This window comes from Otolemur garnettii, unplaced genomic scaffold (genome assembly GCF_000181295.1).
Source record: "Otolemur garnettii isolate 467f Iridium unplaced genomic scaffold, OtoGar3 scaffold00090, whole genome shotgun sequence".
Taxonomy (NCBI): Eukaryota; Metazoa; Chordata; class Mammalia; order Primates; family Galagidae; genus Otolemur; species Otolemur garnettii.
In genome coordinates, this window is record NW_003852485.1 from 4,882,577 (window position 1) to 4,902,076 (window position 19,500).

At 36.8% G+C, this 19,500-nt stretch overlaps 1 protein-coding gene across 2 annotated transcripts in view; it reads right to left on the bottom strand.

Moving 5' to 3' along the window:
• Window positions 1-3,307: 3,307 nt before the first annotated feature.
• The window catches only part of TTC21B (tetratricopeptide repeat domain 21B), an 83,709-nt gene continuing 67,516 nt past the window's right edge, over window positions 3,308-19,500 (bottom strand). For both annotated transcript variants that reach the window (XM_003795156.3, XM_023516334.1), the window contains 7 exons: window positions 17,366-17,516; window positions 17,011-17,172; window positions 14,879-15,074; window positions 10,896-11,120; window positions 7,306-7,426; window positions 5,386-5,453; window positions 3,308-3,740 (listed from right to left, as the gene is read on the bottom strand). In XM_003795156.3, coding sequence (XP_003795204.1) covers window positions 3,663-3,740; window positions 5,386-5,453; window positions 7,306-7,426; window positions 10,896-11,120; window positions 14,879-15,074; window positions 17,011-17,172; window positions 17,366-17,516 — 1,001 coding nt within the window. In that variant the 3' untranslated portion in view covers window positions 3,308-3,662. The remainder of the gene's footprint in view (window positions 3,741-5,385; window positions 5,454-7,305; window positions 7,427-10,895; window positions 11,121-14,878; window positions 15,075-17,010; window positions 17,173-17,365; window positions 17,517-19,500) is intronic.

The following is a 19,500-nucleotide window of genomic DNA, read 5'->3' on the forward strand; positions in this document are numbered from 1 at the left end:
CTTGACTGCTATGCCACTCTGCTCCTCAGGGAGACCTTGACTGCTATGCCACTCTGCTCCTCAGGAAGACTTCTCTCTGGCAGTTTCTCTATTTCTAAGGATGGTTCATTCCACTCAGTTCCTTTTGCTCCTCATTTCTTAGCTATCTCTGTGACAGAACACTTATTTTAATCTGCTAACCAAAGACTGAGTTTTATATCACTCTGAGACATGGAAAGCTTCTCAACACGGTAAGTAAGGAGTGAAGGTGGCTGGGCCGACATGGAATCTGGATTCTGATACTCTCCTGTGACCTGGGGCAAATCATTTACTTCAAGCCTCGTCTTCCTCATCTGAAAAGCAAGAATATTATTTCTCTGGAGAGTTAAGTGACAACTAAAAGACATGAAGTAAAGAAAGTCTCTAGAATAACATCTAACAAACGGCAGATGCAAAAAAAAAAAAGGCTGTTTCACAAACGAACATAAAGACAACCCTCATTTTATAGAAAGGAAAACGGCTTTGGAAATGTCTTCCTAGGAGGACAGATGTTCTACTTTCTTTTTTCTTTTTAATAGAATTGGACTATCTTTGACATTGATGCCTTGAAAAAATTAAGTGAACTGACATGTGAATGACAAATTATTTGATATAAATAATTAAAATAAATATAAGTATTCAAAAATTACAAGGTAATATTTAAAGGTAAAAGAAACACAAGTATGCAAAAATTATACAGTAATATTTAATGTAAAATGTACTTAAAATCCAAGAAGTAAAAATACGTTGAACACCCACAATAGCAGGTGCACTCTCTATGTGTAATTTTATTTCTCCGAAAGACTTTAAAATGTATATTTATCATCCTTGTACAAATATGGAAACTGAGGCTCAAAGAAGCTAAAATGAGTTTTAATTCTAATAAAGTATGTACAAATATTAATCATTATGCCAACAACTTCTAAATTTGCTATTTCCTCTTTGAAAATGACAGGAGACAATGTAGGGGGAATTAGTGATGGTTGCAATGATCTGAATGACAAAACTAATGCTTTCTACCATTTGGGTTTCCAAAATCCTTAATAAAAATTCCCAGACCAGAAGTCTGGGAATAAAGGAGACTTTATTCCAAGAAAAAAACAGGAAAAGTTTATATACTTCTCAAAAAACAACAGAAGGTCCAATGGAAAAATTTCAAAGTTAATTTTTCACCAAAAAGATTAAACTCAGGTTTCTCCAGAATCAAAATCCTATCAAAGATGCTAAAAGATTTGATTAAAACAGAATCATGGGTCAAAAAAATAAATAAATAATAAAAAATAAAAATTATCTATGACAATATGTGAGAAAAAATGTTCTACAGAGTGGTTCAGTAAATTCTGTAGTAGTTAACGATGATTAAGTACAAAACTTAAATTGAGAATAGTTTTGTGTTTTACTATAATTAATACAAGAGTCCAATTAACAGACGCTATTAGTAGGAACTTGCAATCTAAATAAACAAAAATGTATATTGGTAGGTATTTCTTTTTTACTACTGAAAAAAGTATCGCACCTTTTATTTGATTCTCAGCTTGACCGTTATTAGAGTATATGAAATCTACTGATGTGTGTACATGGATTTTGTTACCTGAGACTTTATTGAATTTATTTATCAATTGCAGGAGCCACTTGGTTGGATCTTTTGGGGTCTTCTATACATAAGACTGTGTCATCCATCAGCAGAAAGGGGTAATTTGACCTCTTCTTTCCCCCTTTAGACTATCTGGATTCCCTTCTCTTGCCTGATTGCTCTGGCTAGGACTTCCAGCTCTCTCTCTCTCTTTTTTATTTAATCATAACTGTGTACATTGATCATTTATGGGGTCCAGTGTACTGATTTGTACTCAACACTACTATGAAACCAATACATAATCACCCACACAGTCATGTGAACATAAATATAAACATAGTCCAGAAAGTAGAAAGGAAGAGGAGAGAGGGGGAGGGGTGGGGGAGGGAATTTGGGGGGACCTCACCTAATGTGCATGATGCAATGGTAATTCCAAAACTATTGAGAAAAGAGTATAATTGTCTTACCACAACAAATGAGTAAGTGAGGTGATGGATATGTGAATCAGTTCAATGTAAGCATTTCACACCATATATCAAATTAGATGCTCTAATTTCTCTATCCAATTTCTATGATTCTAGCATCCCATAATCAAAGTTCATTGGAACTCTTAAAGTTATTCTATTATGTAATTTCTGCCTTGGTCAGCTACAGGTGCAATCACAAAATACTAGAGACTGGTTGGCTTAACAGCAGAAATCCATTGCTCACAGTTGTGGAGGCCCATGGTTCCAGCACGGCTGGGTTCTGGTGAGGGCCCTCTTCCAGGCTGCAGAAGGCTGACATCTCATCCCATCCTTGTATGGTATAAAGAGCTAGACGACCCTTTGGGTCCCCACTCATCAGGCTTTCATCCTCCTGACCTAATTATCTCTCAAAAGCTCCACCTCCAAATCCCACCACAGCAGAGGTTAGAATGCCAACACAGGCATTTTGAAGGACTCTATGCGAAGACCATGCAATGTCCTTAATAATGGCCATTCAGGCTAAAAGACACTTTTTCCCCCTGAATCAGGAAACAAGAGATGATTTTTCACAAATCCAGATCCATTAAATAGGGATAATAACATCTGTATTATAGGGTTGTGAAGATATAATGTAGTAAACACATGGAATTATTTTAACACATATGAAATGTCTTATAAATATCTCTTATTATTAGACATTGTTTATGTAATCCCATAAATAAAAGATAGGTGACAAAGAGGAATGACTGGAATTGCTTTCACGTGCTGAGCTTTGTGACTCCCTGCTGGCTGTCACCCTTCTCCATCAGCTATTATAGTGTCCAAAATACCCAGTCTGCTGCATGAGGGTTACGTTTTGCTTTAAGGGTTTATCTGTTTAAACCAATTTCAGATCCTGATTATTGAAGATCACACTGGCATTGAAAGTGGAAAGAATGAGCTCAACAGAGAGAATGGAAACTCACCTTCTTTGTACCTTTCCAAAAAAGGTTTTTCTATGAAAGTCCCATTTTCTACAATATCGTGCTAGCCACTAACACAGAAGACTGCGTGGGGAGTTCACCCTGATTTTGCAAAACTGATGTCTTCTTAGTTCCAAGAGGAATATAAACCATATATTTATAAAATCTTTATTAAAATATATATTTAAAATATGTCTTATCTGTCTTATAATTATTTACAAGGAAATTTACTCAAATCTTTGAAACAACATAGAGTATAACAAAAAATATTTCTACAGAGAACAACACACTTTAAATATATTTCCTGAAATAAACAATCAACACTCCTTAGAAAAGATACAGGATATTTAATTACCGAGATTTTAACAAAATATTCTTTATAGAAAGGGTTCTAGTCTTAGCCAGAGTGCCACCAAATCTGTACCAAATCAAAACAGAGTCAATAGATCAGCTCTCATTCAGCTTCTCCATTAGAAACCTGGATGTGACAGGGCACTCGTGCCTGAGAGCAGCAGCAGCCTCTGCTGGAGAAAGCAGCTTCCGTAACACGGCATCACTTCAAACCTGCTGGGAAGTGTAAGAGCTCAAAGCTAGATGCCTTTCATTTCTCACTTCACCAACAAACTGAGTTAAAATTATTTCTCAAGGTCTTAAAGACGTACGGGCCTTATCAAGTATATCTTTTCTGATTTTTGGATAAGATGGATGTGCTTCAAGAACCTGCAAAACAAACAAACAAACCAAAAAACTCATTAGAACTTGTAATTAATATTGAAAACTAGAGCGCTATAAAACCCACTAGAAACGAGCATTACATTATAGTTGTAATTTCACCCACCTTTTGAGGGCAAGAACACGATTGCAAGGGGGACTTTACCTAACAAATGCAATCAGTGTAACCTGGTTTCTTGTGCCCTCAGTGAATCCCCAACAACAACAACAACAAAATAGTTGTAATTTCATTCTACTAATACGAGCTATAACATTTTTTAAAGGTGACATCTTAAATGTAACATGATGACTCATTTATATTAAGTTAATTTGATAACAATAGTAGAATATAAAGAACATATGTGGAAACTATAAGAAATATAATTGTTTCCTTAGTAGATGAATTGTAGCAAACAATCATGTATCAATTTAAAATATTTTTGTTATTTAGTTAATTCAGAAGGTGATTTTTAACCAGCAGTGTGCATCAGATTCACCTGAAATGATTTTATGACATACATATTTCCAGGTCTACTGAGTATAGAAGTGGGAAGATGTTAATTAAAAAATAAAACACTCAGGGCGGCACCTGTGGCTCAGGGAGTAGGGCGCCAGCCCCATATACTGAGGGTGGCGGGTTCAAACCTGGCCCTAGCCAAACTGCAACAAAAAAAAATGGCCGGGCATTGTGGTGGGTACCTGAAGTCCCAGCACTCGGGAGTCTGAGGCAAGAGAACTGCCTAAGCCTAAGAGCTGGAGGTTGCTATGAGCAGTGTGATGTTACAGCACTCTACTGAGGGTGACAAAATGAGACTCTGTCGCTAAAAAAACAAACCAAAAAAAACTGCATTGTAGAGAGGCTGAGTCCTCAACAGTAACTATTGAGGACAAGTATTTACCATAAGGATACCATACACAGCTTTCTGGGATAAGGACATTACAGAATTCTTTTTTCTTTTTCTTTTTTTTCTGCAATTTTTGGCCAGGGCTGGGTTTAAACCTGCCACCTCCAGTATATGGGGCCGGCACTCTACTCCTGTGAGCCACAGGCACCGCCCAGGACATTACAGAATTCTTTTCTAAGGCTTCCTCCGGGCTCTCTACAATGTTTAACATAATGCCTTATGTGGAATGTCAGTGGGACAATGTACATATAAAAAACTGTAAATTCTAAAACTGAAATTTAAATTTTTGTCATTTTTAGTTGAGTAGTTGAGTAGGGGATGAATTATAAAATGTAATGATTGCTAAATCACGGAACCTCTTTTATCTCTAATGTATCGATCTGAATTTGCTAATAACCAGACTTAGACACATTTGCAAGAACTTTTACTCAGGACAATGATCAGGAGAAACTTTCATCTTCAAATATCTAACTTAAAGAATAAATTTTACTTAACACTTCTACCACTTGTTTTGTCTTTAAATTGACATAAACATTTTATTGTTGATTTTAAAGTAAAAACGTATTTGTTTTAGGTAAACTTTATTACTTTCTGAATTTTGAACATGGATAATCTCTTTGGAGTATACTTGATAACTCATTTGACTAAACTACTACATCTTCCACTTCTATTCACACACATCTTCAGATTCTTAAAGTCAGAAATTGTACATCTGAAAAATTTTAAGCAATCTAAATTTAAGTGTTTACCTGGTGACATACATCAATTGCATCCACATATTTTTTTGCTTTTAAGTAATTAAATGCCAGCTTGTATCCTGTTAAGAAAAAAAAAAACCCATAATGATATAGCACTATTTATAGAGCAACTGTTACTATTATTAATGCTCTTTCTCGCCTCTCCCTTTGTTTGATTACTCACTAAGAACTTCTAAAGAAGGCTGGAGACTGAACTACCATAGAGAGACGTGACCAGATAACAGAAGGCAAGTGAAGTGAAAGAAGAGAAAGTAGAAAAAAATAGGGATAGAAAAAAGGCCCAGATGAATACACTGTTTGTTGTGTTAACTGCCATTCTGTGAGTGTGGTTTCTGGAACTTACTAGAAAAAAGTCTCTACAGAAAAAGCTCATCATAAGAGCAATACACGACCTGCAGTTGTCCATTGGTACAGTGTAGATTATTTAACACCCAGCACTCACGCAGACCAGTTTCTACAGTCCTGAGGTCTACACTTTATTAGGAGAGAGGGTACATTAATAATTACATAAGTAAACAAAGAATTTCACAACTGAAATTATTTCAATGCTATGAAAGAAAGATCCAAGTCACGTGAGTTATAATAGAGAACATGCCAGGGGAGAAAAAGGACATCCGGAGATGCCTGAAATCTGAAGGACGAGGCACAAACTAGGCCGGGGGGATCACGGACACTTTCAGGAAGAGGCAGAAGCATATGTCAAAGTCACATATGACAAAGTCACATAAGGAATGGGATGAGCTTGGAGTGTGTGGTGAGAAGTCCCAGCACGCAGGACAGACAAACAGGCAGGAAGGTGCCTTAGCCACCACATGTCCCACAGCAGGGACAGTGAGAGTCACCACAAGCTGTCACACTTCAACTACTGACCATCAGAAAGATGTTTTAAGAAACACGTTAATGACTGTTCTGTAGAATGCTATTAACAAGAGAAAACTAAAGAGGAGACACAGAAGTCATAGTAGCTGTGTACTCAGTAAACAAGACAGGACACAATGTCAAATAACATGTCATAAATGTTTCACTTTGCTGCTCAGACAGAAATACGAATTAAGGAAATGTGAACGCTGCTCTTGGGCTCTACTCACCAAAGTACCAAAACAAATTTTAAAAATTTCCAACAAATTCTTTAAAAATTTTTTTTTTTCAATTGACAAATTGTACATATTCATGGTATACATGGTGGGATCAAACAAATATTTGAACAGAATTGCTGGATAACACAATCAGGCAGTAGTAAATCATAAGAAATAGAAGTGAACTAAAATGTATGATATTTTATATCTAATCATGCATCACAGCATGATGTTTCAGTCAACAATAGACTACATATGATGGTGGTACCATAGGATTATAATTCCGTATTTCTCTTGCATATTTGCCATGTTTAGATATGTTTGGACATACAAACCAGCAGACACTGGAACTTAATGATGTTTCTAAATACTCAGGAGAAAAAAAAACGTATCTCGTGGCCAAATAACTGTGGGAAACATGGCCTCTCTTGACATCCACAATATACATGGGTATTTAAGGGCCTTCAGAAATTCTACAGTGAAGAAAGCTGAACGTGGTTTAATACAATGTGTTCCTAACTTACTCGACAATGGTACACTTTTCCTCACAGTAATACCATTCTGAAATAGCAGAGGGTGAAGGGAGAGAAAGGGGCAGAATTAGGACTAGATGCCCTGTAAGCTGACTGAAGACAAGTGTGGACCTCAGGAAATTCTATCTTACTACTAGTAGCTAACAATTCATCATGAACATAACATTTACTCTCTTTTTAGAGAGTAAGGTTGCAATGAAAGTTGGCTTTTAATGTATATTTTGTCCTAAAATATCAGCTATATTGAAACGATTTACAACTTTTCTATGAACACATGAAGGTGTCTAATTTGCCACACTCACCAATGGCTGGATTCATCTGATTGCCATGTCTCCACGCCATCTCGTAGTTCAAGGCAGCATCAGCGTACGCTTGTTCTTTTTCCATAATGTATCCCATATATTCATAAGCTTTGCAGCAAGACTGAAGAAAAATGGAGAATGTATCAACAGATTAAACTGGATACTACTCAGACTTTACATTTTGGGGATGTTTATGACTATAGAAGTCAATCGCGCTGACCCACTTAAACGGCACATAAAACAATGGTTTCCCACTTTAGTGATGCAATCAAATTGTTTATAGACCTTAACAAATGATTCTGATACCAAATCTTTCTCCCAGTCCTACAGCATCAGGTTTTTTTTTTTTTTTTTTTTTTTTACATAATCAGAAATACAGATGAGGGCATGTGTATTTTATACAAGTCCATGTATACTATTTATTATGGATAATTTCAACACATACAAATGCAGACGTAGGAGTACAATGAACTCCACGAACCCACAGCATATCTTCAACAATTAATTCCCGACTCACCCTGTTCTTCCTCTACTCCTACATTTGTCCTTCTGTACCATTAGAAAAAATCCTCAGATAGCCTATCGTTACGTCCATAAACATATTAGTATATAACTCGAAAAGATAAAGACTTTGTTTAAACATAACCACAATTTATCACATCTAAAATGGAACAATTCCTTAATAGCACCGCACCAGATATCCCATCATTATTCTAATTTCCAATTGCCTGTACTGTATCTATATTTTTTAGTTTATTACAATGAAGATACAAATAAGGCCCAATGTGTACACAATACAAATGTGTATTGTGACTGGTTGAAATGTCTCCTAGGTCTCGTTCTGATCTAGACAGAGGTTTCCCCTCTGATTATCACTGTGTCTTTTTTCTTGAAGTTAAATGTAGTAGAGAGAAGACTATCCTGGAGTTTCTCACAACCTAGATTCAGTTGAAGGCATCCTCGTGATGTTATACAATATATTCCCACGTCTCTGACATTTCCCCCAGATTGTAATCAGATCTAGTGGTTTGGATCTGGGTTTCATTAGAGATAAGAGGAGTGAATCTATTTCACAGATCAGTGCCCTGATCAGCCACATCAAATCTTGAGGCAAAAGGAAAAATGTACAGTCCTGGATGCATGTTTTAACATATTTTTTTTACCACAAGTTCTTTCTAGAATATCAGTTTAAAAATATTGAAGAATTAGAAAGTAGGAATATTAAAATCCAACATTATTTTAAGATTGAATATTTTATTTATACCTAAGTCAAATTTATTATATTTTTACATTTTTTACATTAATGGAAAAAAATGTCAACAATATTTTCATTAAAACCACTAGCCAAAAAATTGCATTAAATTATTACTTATCTAGATTACTATTTGCTTCACTTATCTCACTCCAGCCTTGGCCCTCTCTTTGATGTATGTTCAGTAGGAAGCACAGAGTGTCTCATTCTCCATCTTTTTTATAATGTTTTACCCATACGTAAATATATTAAAGTTGAAAAATGGTGATATTCTACCGATCTTTCTTCATTTATTAGATTGAAAAACGTCTACAATGAGAAATCTCTCTTTATCTACTATTTGGTTACCTAATGGCATAGTTTGTACAGAAAAGGCAGAATAAATGTTTAATTCTTTCCCTTCATTTGCCAGCTTTACAATAGTCCATTGCACCCTGAAGTGGTGACCAGTGAGGTTTTCTTTCTTTTTTGGAGCTTTGTGAAGACATGGAGTTAAACAGATGTGATGTGTTTCAATCTACTGCAGTTATCTTTATTATTGATTCTGAAGAGTTCCAACCTTGACTTGTGGGAGTGTTCCCAAGTTGGCTTCTGAGATTCTGACACGAATCTACTCATCTTTGTAACTTCCTTGCCATTTGGTGTGACAAGATAGTCTAGTGTCATCTTGCCCAGATCTGGATGGATTCTAATTCTATTCTATTCTATATTATTATTATTATTGTTATTTTGAGACAGTCTCACTTTGTTGCCCTCAGTAGAGTGCTGTGGCACCATAGCTCACAGCAACCTCAAACTCTTAGGCTCAAGCAATTCTCTTGCCTCAGCCTCCTGAGTAGCTGGGACAACAGGTGCCTGCCCAATGCCTGGCTTTTTTGGGGGGGAGGGGGTGCACGGTCTCGCTCTTGTTCAGTCTGGTCTCAAACCGGTTAGCTCAGGCAATCCACTGCCTCAGCCTTCCAGAGTGCTGGGATTACAGGGGTTTCCATTTTATTTAATTGAATAATTCAAGGTTCCTAAGCTTTAGTTACCAAATCTCATGCTTCCAATATTAACATGTCTATCAAGCAGGGCTGAAAAAGGTCTCTTAAGTGCTACCATTTTCACCATTAAACAATTAGTTTTCTGCACACTGGCAGACTGAAACTCAGTGTGCACCAAAATCCTAATTCTCATGCACTCTTGTTGATCCTAGACTAGACACACAAGTGTCAACTATTCAGCAGTTTAGATTTCAAAGCCTAATAAAGAGTATTTTTTTGATTGTTAAGGCCAATTTAACTTAAAATTGATATAACTGATGACTTAGAAAAGTCCATAAATTGATAAATGGCTGGATCTTTTAGGTTTTTAAGTTCCGAAGAAAGCATCTTAATAGTATTAGATAGTCATGACTCTTCTTTAAAAACCAAATAATTCACTTGTAATCTGCCTAGAGAGAATGAAACAGATTGACTGTGACTAAGGTTTTGAACTAACTAGTGTGAATCTGTAAAGATAAACCTCAGTAAGTTTCTAAGTTGAACGCAATGATTTCCTCAATAAAATAAAGGTGATACAAATCTTAACTTGAAAAAAACCTTAAATTCTAAGGCTTTTCAATTTTATATCTTTAGAAAGGGAAGGCCTTTTTATTTAAAAAAACAAATTAAATGCCAAAAGGACTTTACCTCACAAAATAGAGGGTGTCAAAAAAAAGTATGCACAGTTTAAGAACGGAAAGTGTATTAAAATTGTTAACACTCGTATATACCAATAATGTTTGTTATCTCGTATGTTGTATCGTGTGTCTCTTGTAGTTGCAGAAGTCAAAAGTGACTTGAGTATTGCAATTTTAATACAGTTTTCCCTTGAGTATTGCAATTTTAATACAGTTTTCCCTTTTTTAAAATGTGTCTACATTTTTGGGGCAGCGTCTGCATATTATGCATAGTGGATGCTACTGATGAGGAAATGGTATGCAGTTCAGGAAATTCATCAGGAGCATTTCTTAGGAGGGACAGACGTCGGCAATTAATGTTCTTCTGCAATTTTCACTCGTTCTGGGTCTAGATGGATAATCAGGAGAATGCTTCACATTCCAAAAACACAACGGGTGCAGGAGGACCTCACTACAGTTGAACCTTGGAACTGAGGAAATCTCTCCTTTTTTTTTTCACTTTCAAAGGTAAATGGCTGCTTACTTAATGTTTATTTCCTGATTGTGGTTAAGAATAAACGTTGATTTTTCCAGAAACACACAGGAATCCTTTGTAAAGGTTCGCCACCCCGTAATACCTGTTATACAAAGCTTATGCGACCACAGTGAACAAGTGCTTTTTCCTCCTCAATCACGTACCCTGTTATGACGCAGGCACCGTTTTAACAGCTCTTCTGCCATGTCGTATTTTGCTGATTGAATGTAAATATCAGCGAGCAGCAGCCAGCTCTTCTCAAACTCCTCGGCATCAATAGGGTTCCAGTTCATTTTTGCAATCCGCTTCAGCTGGTTTCTGGCTCTTGGCGTCTGTTTCAAGATCATGTATGCCGTTGCCATTCCCAAGAGTGCGGGGATATGATCCTTCTGTAAGAAAATGAAACTTCAGACCAGTAGAACGCAAATATAAATGTCCTCTGTTAGAAAAAAAAAGAAAAACACGAAAAGCAGAAAAACGCTACATAATCTAAGAATGAGTCTGTGGATTCTCATTCTCGCTTTGTCACCGAAAACTGTGATGACAACCACCATTTAACATATCAAGTCGCCCCAAACTACCACAAAGAGACGTGGTCAGGCACTGCCAGGTCAAGGTATTTCAGGACAAGGACAACTCTGTGGATCCCCTGACAACACAATCCCCACAACCAGGGGGGCTCCATCTGCAATGCCACCGAAATAGCCATGGTGAAGTTTTGTGTAGAAACAGAAATAAAATTATTTTTCATAAGATCCTTATGGAGCAGTTTGCATTTCAGTTTCACCATTTGGCTCCTTAGTTCTCTCATCTGTCACAGAGGAAAAGCAAACAGTGATTTTTACCTGCGAAAACCATACTTCGCCATACTCAGGCATATGCTGCTTTTCCTCCCTTCTCCTTTTATTGAAAAACCTCTTCTTACAATAAAGCATGAGCAATAAAGTCTTATAAATAAGGCTTATAATTAATTAATAATTTGGAGATTGCAAAAAATAAACTTAAGCCTTCACATATGCTTTTAGATTTGGAGTCTGCAGCTCCGAGAAGGTCTAAAAAACATTATATTCTTTCACACAGAGTTCACACTCAGAAGATGTCACTGTGTAAAATGACCAGGTTAGTAACAGTTGGGATGAGATGGAGGCCATTAGCAATCTAGTCTTAAAATTAATGTACTTAAGCAATAACGTGTACATCCCTGATTAAGCTAAAGTGCTCCTTAAATTTCAACAGAGAGATTATGAAATTTTTGTAAAGATGTAGGTCTAAGCTTAAAACAAAAACAAAAAAAGTGGTGAGAAACTGTGACCTAGAAATTACAATATCACAGCAAATTTGCATAATTAATAAGGAATATTGCAGAAGAAGAGTGGACTGGCAAAATGTTCAATTCCCAACACTGATCATGGTTGGAAGTCAGAAATAACTCTGGAACAGAGACTGGCAATTCATTAGGGCTTGATAAAATGGCTTTTAGGATTATAAAAACTTCTTTGGCTCTAATTCTCTATTAATAAATTTGCAGTATGTAATTTATTTCCCTAGGGAAGGAACAGCAACTGTTTCATTTGAGTGCCAAGTCTAACCAGTTGGTAGCGGATTCTGAGAACATGTGTGGGATGTGATCAGTTATTGAGCCTTCCTTCACTTCACCATCACCCCTAACCCCAGGTGGGCTTAGAGAGGACAGAGAATAGACGTCTGCTATGTGCCCATCAGCCAGGTCCCAGGGCAGTCTCTGAAGAGAGGGGTCCTGTGAAAAGATCTTACACTATTCAACTTAAAAACAGGCTCTCTGATTTTAAAACTACATACCTTAAGTTTGGTTAGAATCAATCAGTTCTTCACATGTTGATCAATCCTGAGTGAACTGAAAAATAGTTGCTGAAACTGCAAAGCTGAGTACTAATCCCTACTGAGACCATGATGCCTTTTTTTCTGCAGACATGCTCAGACTTTCAGCCAACTTCTCTCTCTCACTCTCAGTCACTCTAAACTGCAACAACTTTATATCACAAAGGACAAGACTCAGGTTTGGACTGTACAGCTCTATCATAAACAACACACTGTAACAGTTCAAGGGAATGTGATGAGAGCACCACTTTAGCGTGGGCTTAATGCATCTTCCACAATTTCCTCCATAACCTCTTGTTACACATCTCTTTTCAATTCCTCTAAATGACACATACGTGATGAATGTACCCTACGCTCTCTGCCCCCTGACCTTGCTCACGCCTTCCTTATGATCTGGAACACACTTTCTCCATTTCTGCCTGTGATAATGCAGGGATTTACCTTGGTTCTTCAAATCACATCTGTTTCTAAAATCATACCTTCTCTACAAAAGGGCGCCCCACCTCTCTTACATTGTTCACAATAGTGTTTTTATCCTCAATTCCGGGACAGAATGTAATGCATTTTGCCTGTGTGACAGCCATTTTAGTTGGCATGCTTATCTCATCTTTTGTAAACTATGTGCAATTTGAAAAAAGGGAACATACATTATTTAGCTTTGTGATTTCCACTTAGTGCCCACTGGCTGCTTAATAAATATTCATTATATTGAATATATGTGAGATAAAATTCAATGTTTACGAAACCCTAGCTCATACATAATTATCATTTGAATAATGTCTAGTAAACAAACTTGAAGATAGTGTATCATTAACCACACATGTAAGTATGATAAAAAAAATACTATCTCCTCAACACAGAAAACTGACATAGTCTTTCTATGAAATAGCTGTAATGTCATTCACTGCTTTTGGCTTTCTCTCCCTTAGACTTCACAGTAGGAATAATGGTTTCCACTCAGAATAAACTCTCATTGTTATGTGATAGAACACGCTCAGTAGCTGTGACACCTCACTTGTGTGTGAACTTCCTCACATTCTAGAGATTTTCTTACATGACTGTCCTACTTCTGCTCCCTGCATTCAGCAGCTGTCATCCACCTGCTGCACAAGCCAGTCCAACCGAGCATGACCTTGAGAACATTCCCTCAAGGTCCGCAGAGGGCTCTGCTCTAGGAGGTCACTGCCTGCTGCTGACACTATCTTGCTGTTTTGTTCCAAGTGTAGCCTACAGGGGTAATAATGCTGCCATCTAGGATAATCGTACCCAAATCCCTGACATCTGAATCCCCTCCACAGTCTTGGAAAGTAGGGGAGAGAGTGATCACCATAGGCAGTTTTGGGTAGTTTATTGCTACCACTGTGACCTCTGAACCACCACAAAACACAGCAAAATTCTGTATGTCCTCTGAGAGACATAGATTTTGAGGTTTTGATGGCTGACAGCATTGTTAAGTGGAAGAACAACAGGAAATCCAATGAGCAAACTTAGCACAGCTATTACAACTGGTGATGGGGAGGGTGTCTAGAATTCCTTTCTTAATATCAGTTAATTAAAGAAATACAGGTGGCATAAAGTTTGTTTGCAATTTAATAGCACATGATCTTCACGGCCACCCTGTACAACAGTGTGTCAGGGGAGAAAAACAGAACACCCAGCGAGAAAAATGGTAGATACGAGTGGGGTGAAAACTGAAAAAGTCTTTCATCCTACAAGACTGCTACTACTGAAACAACAACAACAATAATAATAAGGCTGCAGGAGATATCTTGGTGTTACCGAAGAACAATATCATTATTTGCATGATTGAAGTTTAAGTTGTCAGTGTAAAATTCCAAGTCCACATAAATGAAAAGGTGAGCCAGTAAGGCAGCCCAGGTGTTTATTTGTGCTTAGTAAGTTAATGTAGGCTACATGCACGACACAAAAATTCTCCAGAGAGTAAAGCCATTCCCTTGAGAATTAACTTAGCCACTTTTGAAGAATTCCTTCTCTCTAGAATTTAGTACAGATAAATGTATCAACGGCATTAACTTAGCCATTTTTCAAGAATTTTTTTTCTCTCTACAATTTGGTAGTGCTAAATACATCATTTGAACAACATTCAAAACAGTAACAGTGTCTCTTCTGAAAACAAAGGAACATGGGGTAAAATTATCTCAAACTATATGTTAATTGTTAATAAGAGAAAGTAAGTCAATTTTCAGAAAATAAAAAAAATGAACCAATACATATTTCTATACTACCAAAGAAAAATAACATATGAGGGTGAAATAGAAAATCCACTAACCTCAGATGTTGCTATTTCTGTGAAGGTATTTAACGCTTGCTCGACATTCGATTTCTGCTTGGTAGCCATTAGGCAGCAGTTTTCCATTATACGAAGTTGTACATGACCCTGAGCAGTCTGTGGTTTCAGTTCTTTCAGGAGTTTTTCTGCTGTTCTCACTGCTAATTGCACAGACTCTTGCTTCTCAGATGAATTACTATATACAATTAAAAATAAATCACATAGGTGATTCACATTTGCTCATGATACAACCGAGATTGAAATCAGAGCTTTGGGGACACCAGTTTCCCTTGCTGTCATTCATTTAAAAGTGATATTTTGTGAAGAATGTCACTAATTTGCTTCTAATATAAAGTGAAACAGTGTTACAAGACATTTTTAAACAAAATTAATATAGTTTCAGTATACCACTAAAAAGTAATTCACTTTAGAATGAAGAACAAAAGTCAAACTTCATATTCACATTTCGGGTAAATGTGTTCATTTCAGACAATATAAATCTAGAATAAAAGTAGAATCATAGAATTATCAAATGGTGTATCTAGTCATACAGCACAAGGAAAGAAGAGGAGGAGGAATGCCAAGGTCTGCCCAACTTCATTATGCTGAATCCACTTTACATATGGGAAAACTGAGGCTCTCTAACAGCTGAGGTAATTTGCCAAAAGTCACACAGCTGATAAATGGTAAACGTGGGGTATGAATCTCAAGCTTGTCAAACACACACATAAGTCTCCTCTATTTTCCTCATCAGGCTGCCTGTTAGGTCTTCAGAAATTATGCATGGGACAAAATGTACATTTAAGTATAAAAAATGGCATATTTAATAGCAGCTTTATTATTCTATATCTACATCTGCACATACATCCATCCATTAATGAGGTCCAGTCAGCAAGGCCGTTTCTTTTTCTCAGGCCTGTTCCTTCTGCCCTCCCTCCCACCTCTCACACTGTCGGCACCTTCTTCCAGGTACCTCTCCTCCTCCGACTGCCGCAACACTTGCCAGCTTTGCTTCTCTCTCCACTACATCGCCCTTTTCTTACCTTTTTCCCTCCTCCAGGCCTCAAATGTTAGCATGCCCACAATTTAGTTCTTAGACTTCTGTTACTACATTCTCCTTAAAGAGGCCATTTACAGAGTCCCAACTACACACACCCAAATCTGTGACCTGCCTTCTGATTCTAGCTGAGTATTTCAAATTGTTGGCAAAAGACTTCCACTTGGATGGCCTATAGTTCCATAAAAGTATGTTAACCTAACCCTCCTAAAACAAATGTAGAATTTACAAGCCACTTCCCTGATCTAAAACGTTTACTCATCTCTGTGATCCAGGCCTTAAAACCTGTCATTGAAACCTCTCAACAATCTCGTTCTAATTTTCTCCCGCTTGTCCACGCATCTTCCCCTAACCAGTGTGCACTATGCATTGCCACAGTTCCTATGAAGTCCTACAGTCATATCCATTTCTGTCTTGTTCCAGCTTGAATGATTTCAGGTATTGCCTTCTCTCTTCAATAAATCAAATGCTTCTAAAAACAGAAACTATCTTTTATATTTCCTTTACATCCTGTACACGCCCTGCCTGCCGTGCCTTGCCCAATTCTGAGGAAAGGGCAAGTGACAAACACAGGCTGACAGAAACAACCACTGTCCTGCAGGATACAACAGTGGCCAGTGGGAGCCTCGGGCCAGGTAGAACTCACTGCAAATCTTGCCTCCAGCATTACTAACTATCCTACTACATTGGTTGACTCAGCTTACCCTGCAATACTGTTGTAGAAAATAAATGAGATGGTGAATGCAAAGTACAGAGCACAAGGTTCGGCATGGAACTACCATTGTAAGGCGGGTGCTATAATCACGGGGACACCTGTGCCATAGTTGTCACATACCACAATTTATCTTATTTTCGACACTGTAATTAGGGGAGTATCTTCATAACTTTTCTGATCTAGGAAGCCTCTTAAATGTACTTCATGCCTGTTTCAGAAGAACTATTTTAGTTTAAATATATACATCTGACCTTTCATTATTGCTATCCTAGAACTTAGGTGTCTTTTGTAAAGTATTAATATTCCCGATACCCAATAAATGCTTTTTAAAAAAGAAAGAAGGTGTCAAATAGTACTCACCCCAGGTCTCCATCCAGATTTTCAAACACTTCACCTCCAATGGTTTCATTATCTGGATTCAGACAGATTTCTATCATATTATAAAGGGCATTTTGGCCCCAGTCACTGTCCTTCCGAGCTTTATTAAAATGTCGAAGGGCATCATTTGGTTCTCCAGTGTACCTTGTTAGATGTTTAAAAAAAATTACTTCAGTCACTGACTACAAAATTTATACTAGTTTATAATCTGTTTGGTAAATAAAACTATTAACATATTTTCATATGTAGATATTTCTGACTACAAAGAAAAGCTTATTTTAACTGATCTATAATGAGAAAGAAATATTAGGTACTATTCATTTGCCAATAGATTTACCAAAGGTAGAGTCCTTTACAGTATTGAAATCCTGGCTCCAATTTTGATCTGGGGTTATGTTTCTCGGCCATTAAGAAAAATCTGGGAACGTCCTCAAGTTTTCCACATCTTCGTAGGAGATCAATCAAACGAGATAATGTCATATAATTATCTAGAAACAAATGATACTTCAGATATGCACAACACTTTATGTCTTTTGTTTTTATGGTCATAATTCTACTTCATTACAGCATGACTTGTTTCATCTGAAGTACAATTTAAACATAAGCGAAGGAATGACTCCAGGGATATAAGTCCGTAAACAGACTGTACAGCCAACTGTACACTAATGAGCACTAAATGATACAGGCTGGGCTGGTCACAGGGAAATCAGATTCTAAATGGGCAAATCTAGAAGAATGCACAATTGTTATAACTTGCTTTTTAATTGTTCCTAGGATCAAAACCTTCTAGAAATAGTTTCTACCTAAATAATTTAGCCTCAAACTCTATAATTCAGAAGAACCGATTTGATTGCACAGGACAAGTCACTTTATAAAAAAGCCCCCTTGCCCACTGACTGAACCTTGGAAGTGGGGGACCAAAGTACATTCTGATAATAATGTTTGGGGTGGAAAATAAGAAACTATATTCCAGATTTTCTTTAGTATAGACATATATCTGACATGCCAGACACTAGCTTATTGTACTATAACTTTAACTTATAAGTCTCAGTATTTTAATCTTACTTTACTTTTTTCTAAGGAAAAATAATTAATTAAGCTCTTTGATTTCATATATATTGTCCTGGTAGGTTCCTAGAAAGACTTTCCTAATTCTATCTAGTTGTCTCTTATTACTAACAACATAACTTTGGAGAATAATTTAATAAATACCTTTTTGGATTATAAAAGTAATACATGGATACTTTAAAAAGGAAAATATAGAAAAGTATAATAGGAAAAAAAAATCACTCATAGTTCCAATCAGAGGTTACCATATTTTTATTTTATTTATTTATTTTTTATTTAATTAATTTTTTTTGAGATAGTGTCTCACTATGTTGCTCTCAGTAGAGTGCTTGTCAGTGCCATGGCATCGCGGCTCACAGAATCCTCAAACTCCTGGGCTTAAGTGATTCTTTTACCTCAGCCTCCCAAGTAGCTGGGACTACAGGCACCCGCCACAACACCTGGCTATTTTTTGTTGCAGTTGTCTTTGTTGTTTAGCTGGCCCAGGCTGGGTTTGAACCTGCCAGCCTCAGTATATGTGGCTGGCAGCGTAACCACTGTGCTATGGGCACCGAGCCAGTGATTACCATATTTTGATGTGCTTTCTTTTATGAGAGAAAATCAATCTATAAAGATTTAAATGTAAGCTAATACACATTTTTGTTTACATTTATGCATTTTAACTTTGCTTCCATACATACAAAACTGGAGTTACGATGGGGTGTCGAGGCTGATTCAATATTACATAGTACATATTTCCCAACTGTCATTAAACAGTTTTCCAAGACATGATTTTAATTGCTACATAACAATCTATTTCACTGATGACTCACATTTTATTTACTTCTCTATAGTTGTGTTTTTTGGTGTTTGGGCTCTTAACTTTCAATTTGCACAGGACTAGACATATGTAGGAGATTTGTAAAAATCTTAATATAAGCTATTCTGATCACTATCTTAACACTAAAACACAACAAACCAAAAAAAACCATTTGAAAGCAATTTATTTTTGACTCTATTTTCTAAGAAAATAGATGAATACCTTACGATGTACAATTCCACTTTTAGATATAGACCCCAAAGAATTAAAAGCACAGACCAAACACTGTGTACCTCGATGTTCACAGAAGGAGCAGCCCCAGTAACCAAAAAGTGCAAAGAGCCCAGATGCACATCAACAAATGGACGGATAATCAAAATATGTATATACATACGAAAATAATACTCAGCCTTAAAAGGAAGAAACCTGTGACACGTACAACAACAAAAGGACAAATGCTGCATGACACTATTCACATGAGGTACCTAAGAAGAGTCAAATTCATAAAATTAGAAAGCAGAACTGCGGTTGCCAGGGGCTGGAAAGGGAAATGGGGAGTAGTGTGCAGAGTTACAGTTTGGAAGGATGAAAACTTCTGGGAATGG